This window comes from Pseudophryne corroboree, chromosome 1 (assembly GCF_028390025.1).
Source record: "Pseudophryne corroboree isolate aPseCor3 chromosome 1, aPseCor3.hap2, whole genome shotgun sequence".
Lineage (NCBI taxonomy): Eukaryota > Metazoa > Chordata > Amphibia > Anura > Myobatrachidae > Pseudophryne > Pseudophryne corroboree.
The window spans coordinates 170,235,776-170,257,578 of NC_086444.1; the positions used below are offsets into that span (position 1 = coordinate 170,235,776).

The following is a 21,803-nucleotide window of genomic DNA, read 5'->3' on the forward strand; positions in this document are numbered from 1 at the left end:
CAAAAATATACTGGTAGGTTAATTGGCTCCTGAGAAGAAGAAAAAAATGAACCCTAGTACGTACGTACGTACGTACGTACGTACGTACGTACGTACGTACGTACGTGGAGAGACTAGATGGGCCAAGTGGTTCTTATTTGCCGTCAAATTCTATGTGTCTATATTTCTCTTAAACAATAACGAAGAAACAATAATTATAGCAACATTAGAATAGGCAATGTTTTTCACAAAAAACAAGCACCACAATGGATATTTAAATACAAACAAACAAACAAACAAACAAACAAAAAAAAAGCATTTTATTGTACAGGATGAGAATATATTAGAAACATCAAGTTAGTGAACAATGATTCCGGAGTGATTTACATTCTAAAAACTCCAAACTGAGTTTTCTGCGTTGGCGCATTGAGAGCTGCACTGAGACTCAGTCCTAGAACCAGTCTAGTGTCAGCTGGATCAATGATACCGTCATCCCACAACCTGCAGAAACACACAAGGAAAAGGTAAGTTATATCATCGGTAAAGGTACATGGAAAGTAGATTGCTGAAACTATTTTTAGTGCCCACCAACACTTAAGTAACAAATATACACACGTAAGTTAAAAGTTGTATGCAAAGGTTTGTCCACACTCAGGCCCTTTCAGTGCTTCATAGAGTGAGCAGGAGTTGTGAGGGGAAAACCGCACCAGTTACATATAATGTAATGTATGTAAGATAGTAGTCCTCTGATAATACTGATTTTATGTCAGAGAATAGACTTCTCGGTAAGGTAACCAAACACTAGAGCTGTGTCTGGTCAGTAAGGTTTTTCTCTGGTAACCATCAGTGGTGCTCCCCAGAGTCAAAAATATCAACTTGAGTTTTAAGGGGGTAGAAAAGAAGAAGAATCTTCTTGGGGAGCACTCTCAATTACCGCCTACTGTTAGAATAAATTTGTTCCTATACACTATTGCCAATCTGACTGTGATAGACCTATGATGTAGATTTATTTGATATACATATCTGTGAATTCAGATTGCTCACTAAAAAGAGATAACTACCTACGAATATACTGTGACTCAAAGGCAAACATTAAAAACTGCGGACATACATCACTGGAGATGCCCACTCTCATCTGATCTTGGAAGCCAAGCAGTGGGGGGCGCCGGGCTAGTACATGGATGGGAGGCCATCCTGGAACACCCTGGTACTGCAATATACCACTGTCTGCCATATCTTTCAGTCATCAGTAAGGGACATCACTGAACATATCCGTAAACTTAACATTATTGGCTTCTGACCCATGATTCAGTCCCCCGCAATCTTTTCCCTTGGGATCTTATGCGAGATATATGATGGTCACACTACAACGTATAGGTTATAATTTGGCAATTGAGTGTTCACCATATACTTGATACGGCTTCAATTACATTACAGCTTTTTTAGCTATAAATTCTCTATTCTTACTCACATTTTCACTTAATCGTTAGCTATACATATTGGATAAATTTGGGACTCCCTAATTTCAAAATACTGTAGTACCCTAATAAAATTGTTATGATCTTAACAGTAATTTGAATCATGAACAGTTCCTCTGATTGAGTGTGCTCCGCAACAAGAGTCTTCTTCTTTTCTACACCCTTAAAACTCAAGTGGTTCCTAGAGGCCTGGGGAAACCCAAATAAAGAGCCCTTCTCTTAAAAAAAAAAAAAAAAACCCAAAACATAAAAAATGCATTTCAAATGTATTTTAATGCTTGCCTTAACTATATAAATATTTAGAAATAAAGTACTGTATACATACTGAATACAATATACTGGAAGGTGTGATACAGAAGATAGAAATTAAGAAGATAGACAGTCATTAGTTCACTAGGGTCAAAAGGTTGACAGGGTCAAAAGGTTGACAATCAAAAGTTCGACAGGGTTAAAAGGTCGATAGGGTCAAAAAATCGATACACACAATAAAAAATATTTGGGTGTTATTTTGTGTATTTAAAAATTTTGCAGCCAATTTTGTTGAAATGCATCCCCTCGCGTCCGGTATTCGCTCGCCACACTTCGGCCTCGGTGGCTCGCTCCACTCCGCTTGCCACAAGGTTACTAATGGTAATAGTTTGTGACATGGATAGTAAACGTAATGAAATGCATTCGCTTGCCACAAGGTTACTAAAGGTAACAGTTTGTGATATGGATAGTAAATGTGGCAAAATATGTAAAAACATTAAAAAAAAAAACAACTAAAAATATGTTGACCTTTTGACCGTCTATCTAACAACCACCTCCCGTACTGGATTATTGGAGATTTAAAATTAGCAGTGCTTTTCTATCATAGGCATTAGGTTTGAACATTAACTACTTGGAAATTGTCAAATTAGCAAATGTAAAAATATCTTAAAAGAAAAACACAAAAACAATAGGTTGGAGAATTGAGGCACCCTGCCATTCGGAGGCCCAGGGAAATTTCCCCCCTAGTGCCCACCTCTGGAAGGAACTGGCCACACTTATGTGATGTCATCAGTGAGAGTTCACCAATATCATTTGTTTATTCTGTGTTAAAAATACTAATAAAATAGAGTGTTTAAAAAACAAAAGCACAATAGTCTATTGCAGAATAGTACATGTATGGTATATGCTTTGACTAAGGGTAAGTCTCTACCCAATCTCTTTGTCTAGGCCGCAGGCAATAAAATGGTATAAAATAGGAGGACATAGGAAGCATATAAAATGAATATCCCATAGAGGAAAATATTTTGTAAAAAATGACATATACATTGTATTTTAAATTTGTTGAAGGCATAAATCGCAAATGAAAAAACAGCATTAGTGAAACAGTGATCACAAACTCTTAATTATTAGATCAATACAGATTGTTAGTTATGACTTATGAAGCACAGTAAAATAAAAACTAGCTGAATTCTCCTTGTGTAGGTCATCATTAGCGAGCTCTGACATGCTCAGCTGGCATCTCCAGGAACAGTACTGATTCACCACCGATTATCTGGCACCTAATGGTCTGGAACCACTTTTAACCCGGACACATATGAGTGTGGCTGCGGGAGGTTTAGGTTTTGCGGGAGAGAGTCAGGCTGCGGGAGGGCTCAGTTAGGTTTGATTAGGCTGTAGGAGGGAGTCAGGCTGGGGATTAGGTGTACGGGGGGAGGGTAAACCGTCGGGATGCCGATATATGTCCCACGTTAATCCGGCACAGTGCTGGAACCAAGAGTGCTGGATTATCGGTGGTGTACTTGTATATGCTTTTTCCACTATTAACCAAGCAGTTTAAGTCATGTGTCCAGTTTTAAAGTATCGTGTACAGATGAAACTCAGAAAATTAGAATATTGTGCAAAATTTTAACTTACTTCAGTAATTCAACTTAAAAGGTGAAACTAAAATATAAAGGGGTATATGCAATTGCGGTCGAATTGCCGCAAATGTCGAAAAACGGGGCATTTTCGACACAAAAAAAATTAGACAATGCAATACAGTACTTTTCGTCAAAAAAACGGACGTTTCAGATTCGACTTTTTGAAATTCGACAGTTCTTAAATTCGACATGTCTGCAATGGTAAAAATGCGGCTTTTCGACAAAAGTATATTCAATTGAAGAATGTTGATTCGACAACAGTGCTTTTCGACAGTCATTTCGTCAATTTCAGTCCGCCTCATTTTGCTGGCGGAATCTAATAAAAAATTTTAAAAACATTTTTTATTTGTTGCTAATAGCATATCTATTTATATTAGAAGGGATTATCTACTTGGTTTGTCTATTAGGAGCCACAAGTATTATTTATATATTTTTTAAAAGAATAATTTTTTTTTTACTGACTTAAATAATATGGAGAGATCAGAGCATGTTTTTTTAGTGGGAAGGGGTGAGAATGGGTTAAAAATCACGAAAAAAAATGCGTGGGATCCCCCTTCCTAAGCATAACCAGCCTCGGGCTCTTCGAGCCGGTCCTGGCTGTAAAAATACGGGGGGGAAATTGACAGGGGATCCCCCGCATTTTTACAACCAGCACCGGGCTCTGCGTCCGGTCCTGGTGCAAAAAAATACGGGGGACAAAAGACGTAGGGGTCCCCCGTATTTTCAACACCAGCACCGGGCTCCACTAGCTGGAGAGATAATGCCATAGCCGGGGGACACTTTTATACCGGTCCCTGTGGCCGTGGCATTAAATCCCCAACTAGTCACCCCTGGCCGGGGTACCCTGGAGGAGTGGGGACCCCTTAAATCAAGGAGTTCCCCCCTCCAGCCACCCAAGGGCCAGGGGTGAAGACCGAGGCTGTCCCCCCCATCCAAGGGCTGCGGATGGGGGGCTGATAGCCTTGTGTCAACTAAGAGTATTGTTTTTTGTAGCAGAACTACAAGTCCCAGCAAGCCTCCCCCGCAAGCTGGTACTTGGAGAACCACAAGTACTAGCATGCGGGGGGGGGGGGGGGGGGGGGGGCGCGCTGGTACCTGTAGTTCTACTGCAAAAAAAATACCCAAATAAAAACAGTACACAGACACCGTGAAAGTAAAACTTTATTACATACATGCACACCAGCATACATACATACTTACCTATGTTCACACGAGGTTCGGTCCACTTCTCCAAGTAGAATCCACGGTGTACCTGAAAATAAAATTATACTCACCAAAATCCAGTGTAGATCTGTCCTCTTCTTTTTTGTAATCCACGTACTTGGCAAAAAAAGAAAACGCATTTACCCGGACCACGCACTGAAAGGGGTCCCATGTTTACACATGGGACCCCTTTCCCCAAATGCCGGTACCCCACGTGACTCCTGTCACAGAGGGTCCCTTCAGCCAATCAAGGAGCGCCACGTCGTGGCACTCTCCTGATTGGCTGTGCGCGTCTGAGCTGTCAGACGGCACATCGCACAGCCGCTCCATTATCTTCAATGGTGGGAACTTTGCGGTCAGCAATGAGGTTACTCGCGGTCAGCGGCTGACCGCGAGTAACCTCACCTCTGACTGCAAAGTTCCCACCAAAGGTCCTGGCATTCGGGGAAAGGGGTCCCATGTGTAAACATGGGACCCCTTTCAGTGCGTGGTCCGGTTAATGCGGTTTGTTTTTTTGCCAAGTACGTGGATTACAAAACAGAAGAGGACAGATCTACGCTGGATTTTGGCGAGTATAATTTTATTTTCAGGTACCCCGTGGATTCTACTTTTTTGCAGTAGCACTACAGGTACCAGCGGGCCCGTTTCCCCCCGCATGCTGGTACTTGTGGTTCTCCAAGTACCAGCTTGCGGGGGAGGCTTGCTGGGACTTGTAGTTTTGCTACAAAAAACAATACTCTTAGTTGACACAAGGCTATCAGCCCCCCATTCGCAGCCCTTGGATGGGGGGGGGACAGCCTCGGGCTTCACCCCTGGCCCTTGGGTGGCTGGAGGGGGGTCCCCACTCCTCCAGGGTACCCCGGCGAGGGGTGACTAGTTGTGGATTTAATGCCACGGCCGCAGGTACCGGTATAAAAGTGTCCCCCGGCTATGGCATTATCTCTCCAGCTAGTGGAGCCCGGTGCTGGTGTTAAAAATACGGGGGACCCCTACGCTTTTTGTCCCCGTATTTTTTGCACCAGGACCGGACGCAGAGCCCGGTGCTGGTTGTAAAAATACGGGGGATCCCCTGTCAATTTCCCCCCCATATTTTTACAACCAGGACCGGCTCGAAGAGCCCGAGGCTGGTTATGCTTAGGAGGGGGGAACCCACGCAATTTTTTTCTGGGTTTTTTAAACACTTTTGTGCCGTCCAAAAAGTCGAATCCAGGACGCACACTATCCGTCAATTGGTCCGTTTTTCGACAGCGGGACTGTCTAATCCGTTTTTTATTGAATATGTCGAATTCGGGTCCCAGCGGGAGGGTATGTGACTGTCGAATTGGGTCGAATTTAAAAACGGTCGAATTCCAGCCGGAATTCGACCGCAATTGCATATACCCCATAGACCCATTACATGCAAAATGAGCTATTTCAAGCCTTTATTTGTTATAATTTTGGTGATTGTGGCATACAGCTTAAGAAAACCCCCAAATCCAAAATTTCAAAAAATTAGAATATTACATAAAATTAATTAAAAAAAGGATTTTAAATACAGAAATGTCGGCCCTCTGAAAAGTATAATCATGCATATGTACTAAGTAGTGTTCATTCTAGCACCCTGCACCTTTCAAAATCCGTGCAGTTCCTCTTTCCTGCTTGGTGTGTCGCTCTCTGCTGTGATGCTTCTCAGCACACTATGATTTGTTACTCAGTGCTGTGATACATACCTGTGTGTGCTGAGAAGCACCAGAACAGAGAGCGACACCCCAGGCAGGAAAGAGGAACTGCACAGGATTTTGAAAGGTGCAGGGTGCTAGAATGAACACTACTAAGTACTTGGTTTGGGCCTCTTTTGCATGAATTACTTCCTCAGTGTGGCGTGGTATGAATTCTATCAGCCTGTGGCACTGCTGAGGTGTTATGGAAGACCAGGATGCTTCAATAGCGGCCTTCAGCTCTTCTGCATTGTTCGGTCTTATGTCTCTCATCTTTCTCTTGGCAATGGCCCATAGATTCTCTATGGGGTTCAGGTCAGGCAAGTCTGCTGGCCAATCCAGCACAGTAATCCCACGGTCACTGAACCAGGTTTTGGCAGTGTGGGCAGGTGCGAAGTCCTGCTGGAAAATGAAGTCAGCATCTCCATAAAGCTTGTCTGCTGAAGGTAGCATGAAGCGCTCTAAAATGTCCTGGTAGATGGCTGTGTTGACTCTGGACTTAAGCAAGCACAGTGGACCAACACCAGCAGATGACATGGCTCCCCAAATCAACACAGACTGTTGAAATGTCACACATGGACTTCAAGCATCTTGGATTGCGTTCCCCTCCATTCTTCCTCCATACCGTGGGACCTTGGTTTCCAAATGAAATGCAAAATTTGCTCTCATCAGAAAAGACGACTTTGGACCACTGAGCAACAGACTAGTCTGTGTGTGGTGGCTCTTGATGCACTAACTCCAGCCTCAGCCCACTCCTTGTGAAGCTCCCCCACACTTTTGAATGGCCTTCCTGACAATCCTCTCCAGGCTGCGGTCATCCCTGCTGCTTGCGCACTTTTGTCTTCCACACTTCTCCCTTCACTTAACTTTGAGAACATCCAACTTCTTTTGCAATTTCCTTTTGAGGCTTTCCGTCCTTGTGGAGGGTGTCAATGATGGTTTTCTGCACAACTGTCAGGTCAGCAGTCTTCCCCATGATGGTGAATTGTACTAAACCAGACTGAAAGACCATTTAAAGGCTCATGAACCCTTTGCAGGTGGTTTGGATTTATTAGCTGATTAGAGTGTGACAGTTTGAGCTTACAATATTGAACCTTTTCACAATATTCTAATTTTCTGAGATTTTGGATTTGGGGTATTTCTTAAGCTGTAAACCAAAATCATCAAAATTATAACAAATAAAGGCTTGAAATAGCTCACTTTGCATGTAATGAGTCTATATAATAGTTGCACCTTTTAAGTTGAATTACTGAAATAAAGGAACTTTTGCACGATATTCTAATTTTCCGAGTTTCACCTGTATGCATGATTTGTCCTTCTATCTGTAACAAATAAACATAACTGCAGCTTAAATTTTTTTTATTAACATATACAGCAAAGCTACATAATAAACAGATATATATATATATATTGAAACTAACAAAATAAATATAATCTGCATTTTAACATTTTAAAAGCTTTTACTTTTGTAAACATTTAATAAAATACCATTACTTGAAGATTTTCTGAGATATCAATCAATCTCCCTTTATAAGAAACTCCTGTCTAATGGGAAAACTCTTTAAATATTTAATGACTGCCAAACTTATAGATCATGCACCCCATCCTCTATAAGATATTCATTACACGGATATTCCCAGAAAAAGATCTCTGCAATTTAGCTGAACTGATGAGCGGATGTGAAGAAATGTAGTAAGACTGCTAAATACTATTAGTAAAAGAGGCTCCTAATGACTCTCATAAATACAGGCTGTTCAATGAATGACACATTCTAATCTGATTTATAATTAAAAGACAAAAACACAGGGCGGACGGATATTGACGCAGCACATAAACACAGTGGATGGCATTGGCAGCATTATTTAATAGGATGTTCCAGTTCTCTATAGTAACAAACAGTACAAAGGAAACAGCCGCAAGCAATAGTCCAACACTGTTTATTGATGCTATAGTCAGCGCTTAAGGACATATAGTACATAGGGGAAGGGAAATAAATAAATATCTCTCAAGGGTTATTGAAACTGAAATAAAGTATGCTATTTAAATTCATTCTTTTCCCCAGAGTGAAAACACTGTGCCATTAGGAACTGAATCAGCCCCATACACAACAGAAGCTGCAATATTAAAACTGAACATATAGCAAGAGCAAGAATAATCATTTAGAAGTAGAGTGACCATATTATCCCTTTTACCTGGGACGCTCATGGATTACACAGGTTCTGTGGCTGGCTGACTTCAAGCCTACATTTCAGCTGGTTTTAATCAGCCACAGAACCTGTGTAATCCATGAGCGTCCCAGGTAAAAGGGATGGGATCAGTACGAATTACCGTCGGACGGAATCCCGGCGGTCGGAATACCGGCACAATCCCGAAAGGGGGGCGAGCGCAACGCAACCCCTTGCGGGCACAGTGCCTCGCTACGCTCGGCACACTAATTTATTCTCCCTCTATGGGTGTCATGGACACCCACAGAGGGACAATATGTCAAGATTGTGCCGGTCAGGATCCCGGTGTCGGTATTCCGACTGCCGGGATTCCGTCCGGCAGGATCTTGACCGCATACCAAAGGGATAATGTGGTCACTCTATTTAGAAGTGAAGCAAACATTGCTCTGTTTCCTAACCCCAGCTGTAACGGCAGAGCACACCTTGCGGATAACCTGATCTATTCACAGAAGCCCTGGAAACTGAATGAAAGGTAACCCAGGTGAGGGAACGCCTATCGGGCATAAGTAGTATCTCACCTTGCACTTGAGTAGTACGGATTGCCTTCCTCCTCAAATCGTTTAATTATTGGCTCTTTCAGCGCAGCTTCTTCTTTCTCTGAAAACTGATAAAAATAATAAAAATGAAACAGAAATCAATGCAAACATTAAAATAGACATTGCTTTTGCTCTTTGTGTTTTTTATTTTTTTTTACAGAGATAAAGACCACCTATTGTACTGATCCATTTCTGGACCAAATGTAATAGCCCTCAATTTCAAGGGGTGGTGTGATTGTCACTAGATTTAAAGCGGCAACTTGTTTAAAAAGGCAAAAATAGTGTGGTTTTGCCTTTAAACTAATTGCCACTTTAAATCTTGTGACTATATTCCCGCGATCATGCTGGGTCACAGAATTCGCAGGCATTACATTTAGCCATCTGTCTGTACACACATAAGTAGGCTCCACTCACGTTACAGACCTGCATCTGCTTGTGAATATATATGTTGGATAAGTGGGGTTGGAATTACCCCTGTGCCATGCTTGCCTACCTGACCCTCTCCATGAGGGAGAAAATGCTCTGTTCCTGGACTTTCCTGGTAATGTATGATTGTCATCACCTGTGGTGAGCTAGTTTATTGATAAGAAAATAAGATTTTACTCACCGGTAAATCTATTTCTCGTAGTCCGTAGTGGATGCTGGGAACTCCGTAAGGACCATGGGGAATAGCGGCTCCGCAGGAGACTGGGCACAACTAAAAGAAAGCTTTTAGACTACCTGGTGTGCACTGGCTCCTCCCACTATGACCCTCCTCCAAGCCTCAGTTAGGATACTGTGCCCGGAAGAGCTGACACAATAAGGAAGGATTTTGAATCCAGGGTAAGACTCATACCAGCCACACCAATCACACCGTATAACTTGTGATACTATACCCAGTTAACAGTATGAAATATAACTGAGCCTCTCAACAGATGGCTCAACAATAACCCTTAGTTAGGCAATAACTACATACAAGTATTGCAGACAATCCGCACTTGGGATGGGCGCCCAGCATCCACTACGGACTACGAGAAATAGATTTACCGGTGAGTAAAATCTTATTTTCTCTGACGTCCTAGTGGATGCTGGGAACTCCGTAAGGACCATGGGGATTATACCAAAGCTCCCAAACGGGCGGGAGAGTGCGGATGACTCTGCAGCACCGAATGAGAGAACTCAAGGTCCTCCTCAGCCAGGGTATCAATTTGTAGAATTTTGCAAACGTGTTTGCCCCTGACCAAGTTGCAGCTCGGCAAAGTTGTATAGCCGAGACCCCTCGGGCAGCCGCCCAAGATGAGTCCACTTTCCTCGTGGAATGGGCTTTTACTGATTTAGGATGCGGCAATCCAGCCGCAGAATGCTCCAGCTGAATTGTGCTACAAATTCAGCGAGCAATAGTCTGCTTAGAAGCAGGAGCACCTATTTTGTTGGGTGCCTACAGGATAAAAAGCGAGTCAGTTTTCCTGACTCCAGCCGTCCTGGAAATATAAATTTTTAAGGCCCTGACTACGTCCAGTAACTTGGAATCTTCCAAGTCCCTAGTAGCCGCAGGCACTACAATAGGTTGGTTCAAGTGAAAAGCTGATACCACCTTAGGGAGAAACTGGGGACGAGTCCTCAATTCTGCCCTATCCATATGGAAAATCAGATAAGGGCTTTTACATGACAAAGCCGCCAATTCTGACACACACCTGGCTGAAGCCAAGGCCAATAACATGACCACTTTCCACGTGAGATATTTCAAATCCACAGTTTTAAGTGGCTCAAACCAATGTGATTTTAGGAAACTCAACACCACGTTGAGATCCCAAGGTGCCACAGGAGGCACAAAAGGGGGCTGAATATGTAGCACTCCCTTTACAAATGTCTGAACTCCAGGCAGTGAAGCCAGTTCTTTCTGGAAGAAAATCGACAGAGCCGAAATCTGGACCTTAATGGAACCCAAGTTTAGGCCCATAGTCACTCCTGACTGTAGGAAGTGCAGAAAACGACCCAGCTGAAATTCCTCTGTTGGGGCCTTCCTGGCCTCACACCACGCAACATATTTTCGCCAAATACGGTGATAATGGTTTGCGGTTACTTCTTTCCTGGCTTTTATCAGCGTAGGAATGACTTCCTCCGGAATGCCCTTTTCCTTTAGGATCCGGAATTCAACCGCCATGCCGTCAAACGCAGCCGCGGTAAGTCTTGGAACAGACAGGGCCCCTGCTGTAGCAGATCCTGTCTGAGCGGTAGAGGTCATGGGTCCTCAGATATCATTTCTTGAAGTTCTGGGTACCAAGCTCTTCTTGGCCCATCCTGAACCACGAGTATCGTTCTTACTCCTCGTTTTCTTATTATTCTCAGCACCTTTGGTATGAGAGGCAGAGGAGGGAATACATAAACCGACTGGTACACCCACGGTGTCACTTGAGCGTCCACAGCTATCGCCTGAGGGTCCCTTGACATGGCGCCATATCTAGTTTTTAGTTTAGGCGGGACGCCATCATGTCCACCTGTGGCCTTTCCCAACGGTTTACCAACAGTTGGAAGACTTCTGGATGAAGTCCCCACTCTCCCGCGTGTAGGTCGTGTGTGCTGAGGAAGTCTGCTTCCCAGTTGTCCACTCCCGGAATGAACACTGCTGACAGTGCTAAGACGTGATTTTCCGCCCATCGGAGAATCCTTGTGGCTTCTGCCATCGCCATCCTGCTTCTTGTGCCGCCCTGTCGGTTTACATGGGCGACCGCCGTGATGTTGTCTGATCGGATCAGTACCGGCTGGTTTTGAAGCAGAGGCCTTGCCAGACTTAGGGCATTGTAAATGGCCCTCAGTTCCAGAACATTTATGTGTGGGGACGACTCCTGACTTGACCAAAGTCCTTAGAAATTTCTTCCCTGTGTGACTGCCCCCCAGCCTCGAAGGCTGGCATCCGTGGTTACCAGGACCCAGTCCTGTATGCCGAATCTACGGCCCTCTTGAAGATGAGCACTCTGCAGCCACCACAGTAGAGATACCCTGGTCCTTGGAGACAGGGTTATCAGCCGATGCATCTGAAGATGCGATCCCGACCACTTGTCCAAGAGGTCCCACTGAAAGGTTCTTGCATGGAACCTGCCTAATGGAATTCTGCTTCGTAAGAAGCTATCATTTTTCCCAGGACTCGTGTGCAGTGATGCACCGATACCTGTTTTGGTTTCAGGAGGTCTCTGACTAGAGATGACAGCTCCTTGGCTTTCTCCTGCGGGAGAAATACTTTTTTCTGTTCTGTGTCCAGAACCATCCCCAGGAACAGTAGGCGTGTGGTAGGAACCAGCTGTGACTTTGGAATGTATAGAATCCATCCGTGCTGTTGTAGCACTTCCCGAGATAGTGCTACTCCGACCAACAACTGCTCCTTGGACCTCGCCTTTATAAGGAGATCGTCCAAGTACGGGATAATTAAAACTCCCTTTTTTCGAAGGAGTATCATCATTTCTGCTATTACCTTGGTAAAGACCCTCGGTGCCGTGGACAGTCCAAACGGCAGTGTTTGGAATTAGTAATGGCAATCCTGTACCACAAATCTGAGGTACTCCTGGTGAGGATGGTAAATAGGGACATGTAGGTAAGCATCCTTGATGTCCAGGGATACCATGTAATCCCCCTCCTCCAGGCTTGCAATAACCGCCCTGAGCGATTCCATCTTGAACTTGAATTTTTTTATGTATGTGTTCAAGGATTTCAAATTTAACATGGGTCTCACCAAACCGTCCGGTTTCGGTACCACAAACAGTGTGGAATAGTAACCCCGTCCTTGTTGAAGTAGGGGCACCTTGACTATCACCTGCTGGGAATACAGCTTGTGAATTGCCTCTAGCACAGCCTCCCTGCCTGAGGGAGTTGTCGGCAAGGCAGATTCGAGGAAACGGCGGGGGGGAGACGCCTCGAATTCCAGCTTGTACCCCTGAGATACTACTTGAAGGATCCAGGGATCCACCTGTGAGCGAGCCCACTGATCGCTGAAATTTTTGAGGCGGCCCCCCACCGTAACTGGCTACGCCTGTGGAGCCCCCGCGTCATGCGGTGGACTCAGAGGAAGCGGGGGAAGAATTTTGATTCTGGGAACTGGCTGACTGGTGCAGCTTTTTCCCTCTTCCCTCGTCTCTGTGCAGAAAAGAAGCGCCTTTGACCCGCTTGCTTTTCTGAAGCCGAAAGGACTGTACCTGATAATACAGTGCTTTCTTAGGCTGTGAGGAAACCTGAGGTAAAAATTTTTCTTCCCAGCTGTTGCTGTGGATACGAGGTCCCAGAGACCATCCCCAAACAATTCCTCACCCTTATAAGGCTCTATGTGCCTTTTAAAGTCAGCATCACCTGTCCAGTGTCGGGTCTCTAATACCCTCCTGACAGAATGGACATTGCATTAATTCTGGATGCCAGCCGGCAAAATATCCCTCTGTGCATCCCTCATATATAAGACGACGTCTTTAATATGTTCGCAAAATAGTATCCCTGTTGGACAGGGTCACAGACCACGCTGCAGCAGCACTATCTGCAGGTCTCAGTCTAGTACCTGAGTGTGTAAATACAGACTTCAGGATAGCCTCCTGCTTTTTATTAGCAGGTACCTTTAAAGTGGCCGTATCCTAAGACGGCAGTGCCACCTTTTTTGACAAACGTGTGAGCGCCTTATCCACCCTAGGGGATATCTCCCCGCGTAACTTATCCTCTGGCGGGAAAGGGTACGCCATCAGTAACTTTTTAGAAATTACCAGTTTCTTATCGGGGGAACCCACGCTTTTTCACACTTCATTCACTCATTTGATGGGGGAACAAAACACTGCCTGCTTTTTCTCCCCACACATAAAACCCTTTTTTAGTGGTACTTGGGTTAATGTCAGAAATGTGTAACACATATTTTATTGCCGGGATCATGTAACGGATGTTCCTAGTGGATTGTGTATATGTCTCAACCTCGTCGACACTGGAGTCAGACTCCGTGTCGACATCTGTGTCTGCCATCTGAGGGAGCGGGCGTTTTTGAGCCCCTGATGGCCTTTGAGACGCCTGGGCAGGCGCGGCAGAGAAGCCGGCTGTCCCACAGCTGTTACGTCATCCAGCCTTTTATGTAAGGAGTTGACACTGTCGGTTTATACCTTCCACCTATCCATCCACTCTGGTGTCGGCCCCACAGGGGGCGACATCACATTTATCGGCATCTGCTCTGCCACCACATAAGCCTCCTCATCAAACGTGTCGACACAGCCGTACCGACACCCGCACACACACATGGAATGCTCTGACTGAGGACAGGACCCCACACAGCCCTTTGGGGAGACAGAGAGAGAGTATGCCAGCACACACCAGAGCGCTATATAATTTAGGGATTAACACTATATTGAGTGAATTTTTCCCAATAGCTGCTTGTATATACAATATTGCGCCTAAATTTAGTGCCCCCCCTCTCTTTTTAACCCTTTGAGCCTGCAAACTACAGGGGAGAGCCTGGGGAGCTGTCTTCCAGCTGCACTGTGAAGAGAAAATGGCGCCAGTGTGCTGAGGGAGATAGCTCCGCCCCTTTTTTGCAGACTTTTCTCCCGCTTTTTTATGGATTCTGGCAGGGGTATTTATCACATATATAGCCTCTGGGGCTATATATTGTGATATATTTGCCAGCCAAGGTGTTTTTATTGCTGCTCAGGGCGCCCCCCCCCCCCCCCAGCGCCCTGCACCCTCAGTGACCGGAGTGTGAAGTGTGTATGAGGAGCAATGGCGCACAGCTGCAGTGCTGTGCGCTACCTTGGTGAAGACTGATGTCTTCTGCCGCCGATTTTCCGGACCTCTTCTTGCTTCTGGCTCTGTAAGGGGGACGGCGGCGCGGCTCCGGGAACGAACACCAAGGCCAGTTCCATGCGGTCGATCCCTCTGGAGCTAATAGTGTCCAGTAGCCTAAGAAGCCCAAGCTAGCTGCACGCAGGTGAGTTCGCTTCTTCTCCCCTTAGTCCCTCGATGCAGTGAGCCTGTTGCCAGCAGGTCTCACTGTAAAATAAAAAACCTAAAATAAACTTTCTTTCTAGGAGCTCAGGAGAGCCCCTAGTGTGCATCCAGCTCGGCCGGGCACAGAAATCTAACTGAGGCTTGGAGGAGGGTCATAGTGGGAGGAGCCAGTGCACACCAGGTAGTCTAAAAGCTTTCTTTTAGTTGTGCCCAGTCTCCTGCGGAGCCGCTATTCCCCATGGTCCTTACGTAGTTCCCAGCATCCACTAGGACGTCAGAGAAAGGTGTTTCACCACAGGTGATGGCAATCATACATTACCAGGAAAGTCCAGGAACAGAGCATTTTCTCCCTCATGGAGAGGGTCAGGTAGGCAAGTATGCCCTGTGCCAAGTACTGTAGAGGAACGACTTTCCCCATGAAGGCATAAAGGATATTGCATTTACTCTGGCCTAACACCATGCCAGTTTAATTCATTGCTGCGCAATACAGTTTAGTAAACAGCACAGTAGTACAGCCATACACAGTTATAAAGTCACTATGCATTATATTTGATGTGCAATTACTGTGCTAACATTGCTTTTGCAAGTAAAACAAAAACACGTTTTATTGAAATGCAGCGACAATCCACTGTACAGTATCACTTAGAGAACGCTTTTATGATCTAAATGAAGTTACAGATAATAAAGCGAGCAATAAAAATGCAAGTAAAACAATGCTACTTTTTATGTGTAATATAAATGCATCGGTAAGCTAGATAACTACATGAATTGCTAAGTATAAAAATTACCAGTTCAATGTCTTATTATGATACATGACCACAGGGCAAACAATTACATCTGCAACATGAAGACAAACATCCAGGCCCAGTCTGACATTATTTAACATTTAAAGTAATGAATTGACATGAAGGCTAATCTGACATGAGCAAAATGAGGAAATAAAAAAAATCACATTACCTTCGAAGCCTAACAAACCTGTGCGATGTTATTACATGTTTTAATGATAATAGCCCAAACTGAGGTAAGCACAATTTTCCAAATTTAATATTTATCAAAAGAAACTTGCGGTACCGTAAAAAAATTGTTAATGGCACTATAAACAGAGAAAATTTGGGAAGCACAGCAAAGGTCCGAATACTGAACATCTACTAGACTCATGTGACTTACTGACTTCCCTTCTCTGGTTTTCTGATCTTTAGCGATTGTGGCTAATACGGTAGCGGCTTGTTCCCCGCCCATCACAGATATACGAGCATTTGGCCACATATAAAGAAACCTCGGGCTGAAATAGAAGCAACAAATGGAACACACATGAATGGTATTTGTTTTCAATGGAAATGGTTACTAAAATGTAAATATAAATAAATTCTATTATAGCACCATGAAAATCAGTGGGCTCGTGTTTTATAGAAAAATATGGTCATATGAAACTCGTAAAGTCGATTAATAAAGAAATATCTGCAGCAAGAATTAATTCAAGATGTGTCAGGGAATATGTCAAAAAGTACAAAAGACATTATAGATTTGTATAATAAAATGTATCTCATGGAAAAATAAGGCGTCATCAATCAGAGCAACAGAATGTGACAATGATACATAACTGGACTGTTACCAGTAACGAGCTGAACAGCAGAGCACACACTCGAACCAGCTGGTGGACTGTTTTACACTCACATTATTTGCCAGTTATCAACAGTTTCTCAAAAAAAAATATATGGAAAATTACACAAATATAGGGCCTAATTTAGACCTGATGCAGCAGCAAAATTGTTCTCTAATGGGCAAAACCATGAGGGTCATTCAGACCTGATCGCTCGCTAGGGGATTTTTGCACTGCTGCGAACAGTCGCCACCCATAGGGGAGTGTATTTTCACTTTGCAAGTGTGCGAACGCATGTGTAGCAGAGCTGTACAAACAGATCTTGTGCAGTCTCTGAGTAGCCCAGGACTTACTCAGCCGCTGCGATCACATCAGCCTGGTCAGGGCCGGAATTGACACCAGGAACCCTCCCTGCAAACGCTTGGGAATGCCTGTGTTTTTCCAACCACTCCCTGAAAACGGTCAGTTGCCACCCACAAATGCCTTCTTCCTGTCAATCTCCTTGCGAACGGCCGTGCGAATGGATTCTTCGCACAAACCCATCAAAGAGCAACAAACCGCTTTGTACCCATGTGACGCGACTGCACATTGCGGTGCATGCGCAGTTCTGACCTGATCGCAGCGGTGCAAAAAACGCTAGCGAACGATCAGGTCTGAATTAGGCCCCATTTGCAGTGCAGGGGTGGGCAGATATAACATGTGCAGAGAGTTAGATTTGGGTGGGGTGTGTTTAAACTGATATCTAAATTGCAGTGTAAAAATAAAGCAGCCAGTATTTACCCTGCACAGAAACAATATAACCCACCCAAATCTAACTCTCTCTGGAAATGTTATATCTGCCCCCCTGCAGTGCACATGGTTTTGCCCATTAGAGAACAATTTTGCTGCTGCGATGGGTCTGAATTAGGCCCATAGGCTCTAGATTTATAATTCTACACTGAATAAAAGTATAGAAGACAGAATAGCAGAGAAGAGATTTTAGGCCAAGGGGGATTTACAACAATAATAAGGGGAATAACATTGTTTAGAGAACTTAGTAGTAAGGCACCCTGTTATATAATCATCAGAGGAAAGACATTATGAGAAGTTCTGCTATGGAGACCTGCAACATGCAGAGGTAGAAATGACCAGGGGCGGTGTCCTATTAGCAGCAGTACTTTCCCGCTGCTAATAGGATTACGGGGGGCTATCCTACTAGCGCCAATGTTGCCACTTATCAGGAATTATGCTTCAGTTGCCTAATCCACGATGAGGGCCGCCGGAGCCGCGATAACATATGGAATCAGGGCTTATCCCTGATCACATTTTATTTTCTGCGATTGCGGGTCCAATTTCGGCCAATCAAAATGGCCTCTAATTGGATACCGCGATAATGACCATCAGTCATTAATCTCGATATTTGGCCATTTTGATCGTCCGAAATCACATTGAGGCTATTAGGATACCGCCCTTGGTATGATACTTGTGATCATTGCAGGCCAATTATGAAAGCATAAGTAAAGATCTGTATGTAGTCAAAATGTTGACACCAGAATGCTGACATGGGAGTTATGTCAACAGTCAAACAACATCAACATACCCATTGTTGACACTAACATAAAATCGACATTGTCATGAGTTAGGATAGGGTTAGCAGTAGGACATAACTGTCCTAAAAACGCGATGTCAACATGCCGACTACATACACATATGTTGACATTATGTAAATGTTGATATTCTGAATGTCGACATCTTGTACCACGCCTGGTAAGATCATTAGGGGCATAGATAACAGCTATGGAACACAACCAATGAAAGCAAAGCTATCGGTTGGTTGTGAGCCTGAGATGCAGTTCGCAGTTAGGGTCTATTCATGAAGCACTGAGAAGTGTGGACAAGTCAGCCAGTGAAGTTGTCCATGGCAACCAATCAGCATTGACGTAACATTTATAATTTGCATACTATACAATTGTACGGAGCAGCTAATTGGTTGCCATGGGCAACTCATTCACAGGCTCACTTCTCCACTCTTCACTGACTGCTTCATGAATAGACCCCTCAATATTAGACCAATGCAGTGGTTCCCAAACTATGTGCTGTGGCACCCTCTGGACGCTTGCAGAGGAGCCCTGAGTTGGTGAACCAAGACCAATTAAAATTATTTATGGTCAATGAAACAGGCAAAGCCAGAGCTTCCAATCATAAGATTTGTGGACAAACAGAAGCAAATACTGTCCCTCACCACATAACTGAACCTAAGGATGTCATACAATATTTTTTTCTAAATTTCTCAGAAAAATTTGGCCTATGGGTGCAGTGAGAAAATTCTGATACTCTAGGGCGCATTGATTCAAAAAAGTTTGTGATCCACTGGACTAATGTGTAAATTCAGTAAAAAAGAAAGTCTACATATGCCCCATATGTACTTGAATGAAAACATGTTCATTACAGCTATTTTATTATAACGATCAAACATACAGGGTGAATTCTTAAAAGCAGCAGACGTTTCAGGGCAGACTTAGTCCCTTGTTTTAAGTTCCCTTCATTTGGAGCTGCTGTGCTCTGTCATATGTCCTCACTTGACAGATATTTATGAATGAAAGATACAGATTGTCCCTGGGCTGGCCTTTTCCCTCTTCCACCAAAAGCACTTTCCCGTTTCAGCTATTTCACAATGAAGCCACTGAGTGAAGCCAAAGCTATAGTTCTGGTACACTGGAAAACTACTCAGCTCACTATATGTACACCATGGTTAGAAACCAGGTGAATGAGATCATGATCAATTTGCTTTAATTCCTGCAGTCACATGCTATGTGGCAGCCGCATATTGGAGGTCATTCCGAGTTGTTCGCTCATTGCCGATTTTCGCTATGCTGCGATTTGTTGCTAATTGCGCATGCGCAAGGCACGCAGGGCGCATGCACTTAGTTATTTAACTAAAAACTTAGCAGTTTTGCTGTGGATCCTGCGGCACTTTTTAGTCGCACTGCTGATCGTGAATGATTGACAGGAAAGGGGCGTTTCTGGGTGGTAACTGAGCGTTTTCCAGGAGTGTGCTAAAAAACGCAGGCGTGTCAGGGAAAAACGTGGGAGTGTCTGGAGAAACGGGGGAGTGGCTGGCCGAACGCAGGGCGTGTTTGTGACGTCAAACCAGGAACTAAACGGACTGAGCTGATCGCAATCTGTGAGTAGGTCTGGAGCTACTCAGAAACGGCAAAGAATTATTTAGTAGCAGTTCTGCTAATCTTTCATTCGCTATTCTGCTAAGCTAAGATACACTCCCAGAGGGCGGCGTCCTAGCGTGTCCAATGCTGCTAAAAGCAGCTAGCGAGCGAACAACTCGGAATGAGGGCCATTGTGCAGTTAAGTGAATCTCTCAGTCGGTCTACACACTAACCTGTAAGCTCTGCCACACATTCCATAGTTCCCGGCCCCGTAAGAACCTCCAACAATTACTGTAATTTTTGGAACACTGGCGCATGCAACAGCTGTCACCATTTTGGCGCCATCCTTTGCTATTCCCCCTGCTTCATAATCACGGCCAACCATAAAACCTGGAACAGATGTATTTAGTAGATATTAAATTATGGTACAACCGTATCATATGGTACAAACTAATGTCTTATTGTATCTACTTCAGCTTTATTCACATTTACATCTGAACTTTAAGAAGCATGCAATAAAAAAAAAACATAAGGGTGTAGAACAATGGTTAAATGCATGACTGAAGAAAAAATAAGAATTTACTCACCGGTAATTCTATTTCTCGTAGTCCGTAGTGGATGCTGGGTACTCCGTAAGGACCATGGGGTATAGACGGGCTCCGCAGGAGACTGGGCACTCTTAAAAGAAAGATTAGGTACTATATCTGGTGTGCACTGGCTCCTCCCTCTATGCCCCTCCTCCAGACCTCAGTTAGGGAAACTGTGCCCGGAAGAGCTGACATTACTAGGAAAGGATTTGGAATCCAGGGTAAGACTCATACCAGCCACACCAATCACACCGTATAACTCGTGATATTATACCCAGTTAACAGTATGAACAATAACTGAGCCTCTCTCAACAGATGGCTTATACAATAACCCTTTAGTTAAGCAATAACTATATACATGTATTGCAGAGAGTCCGCACTTGGGACGGGCTCCCAGCATCCACTACGGACTACGAGAAATAGAATTACCGGTGAGTAAATTCTTATTTTCTCTGACGTCCTAGTGGATGCTGGGTACTCCGTAAGGACCATGGGGATTATACCAAAGCTCCCAAACGGGGGCGGGAGAGTGCGGATGACTCTGCAGCACCGAATGAGCAAACTCAAGGTCCTCCTCAGCCAGGGTATCAAACTTGTAGAATTTTGCAAAAGTGTTTGAACCCGACCAAGTAGCAGCTCGGCAAAGTTGTAAAGCCGAGACCCCTCAGGCAGCCGCCCAAGAAGAGCCCACCTTCCTCGTGGAATGGGCTTTTACTAATTTAGGATGCGGCAGTCCAGCCGCAGAATGTGCAAGCTGAATCGTGCTACAGATCCAGCGAGCAATAGTCTGCTTTGAAGCAGGAGCACCCAGCTTGTTGGGTGCATGCAGGATAAATAGCGAGTTAGTTTTTCTGAATCTAGCCGTCCTGGAAACATAAAGTTTCAGGGCCCGGACTACGTCCAGCAACTTGGAATCCTCCAAGTCCCTAGTAGCTGCAGGCACCACAATAGGTTGGTTCAAATAAAACGATACCACCTTAGGGAGAAATTGGGGACGAGTCCTCCATTCTGCCCTTTCCATATGGAAGATCAGATATGGGCTTTTACATGACAAAGCCGCCAATTCTGACACACGCCTAGTCCAAGCTAAGGCCAAAAGCATGACCACTTTCCACGTGAGATATTTTAGCTCCACGGTCTTAAGTGGCTCAAACCAGTGGGACTTTAGGAATCCAACACACGTTAAGATCCCAAGGTGCCACTGGAGGCACAAAAGGGGCTGAATATGCAGCACCCCTGTAACAACGTCCGAACTTCAGGCAGTGAAGCCAGTTCTTTTTGAGAGAAAAAGGGATAGGGACGAAATCTTGGCCTTTATGGATCCTAATTTTAGGCCCATAGTCACTCCTGACTGTAGGAAGTGCAGAAATCGACCCCCCTGGAATTCCTCTGTAGGGCCTTCCCGGCCACACACCAAGCAACCTATTTTCGCCATATACAGTGAAAAAGTCTTGCTGTCACGTCTTTCCTAGCCTTTATCAGCGTAGGAATAACTGCATCCGGAATGCCCTTTTCTGCTAGGATCC

The 21,803-nt window shown here is 44.4% G+C and overlaps 1 protein-coding gene across 1 annotated transcript in view; it reads right to left on the reverse strand.

The window, feature by feature from the left end:
• Nucleotides 1-282: 282 nt before the first annotated feature.
• The window catches only part of MCCC2 (methylcrotonyl-CoA carboxylase subunit 2), a 137,853-nt gene continuing 116,332 nt past the window's right edge, over nucleotides 283-21,803 (reverse strand). The window contains exons 14-17 of the mRNA XM_063963884.1: nucleotides 19,924-20,080; nucleotides 16,115-16,229; nucleotides 8,990-9,075; nucleotides 283-480 (exon numbers count right to left, since the gene is read on the reverse strand). Of these exons, the coding sequence (XP_063819954.1) occupies nucleotides 363-480; nucleotides 8,990-9,075; nucleotides 16,115-16,229; nucleotides 19,924-20,080 (476 nt within the window). The 3' untranslated portion in view covers nucleotides 283-362. The remainder of the gene's footprint in view (nucleotides 481-8,989; nucleotides 9,076-16,114; nucleotides 16,230-19,923; nucleotides 20,081-21,803) is intronic.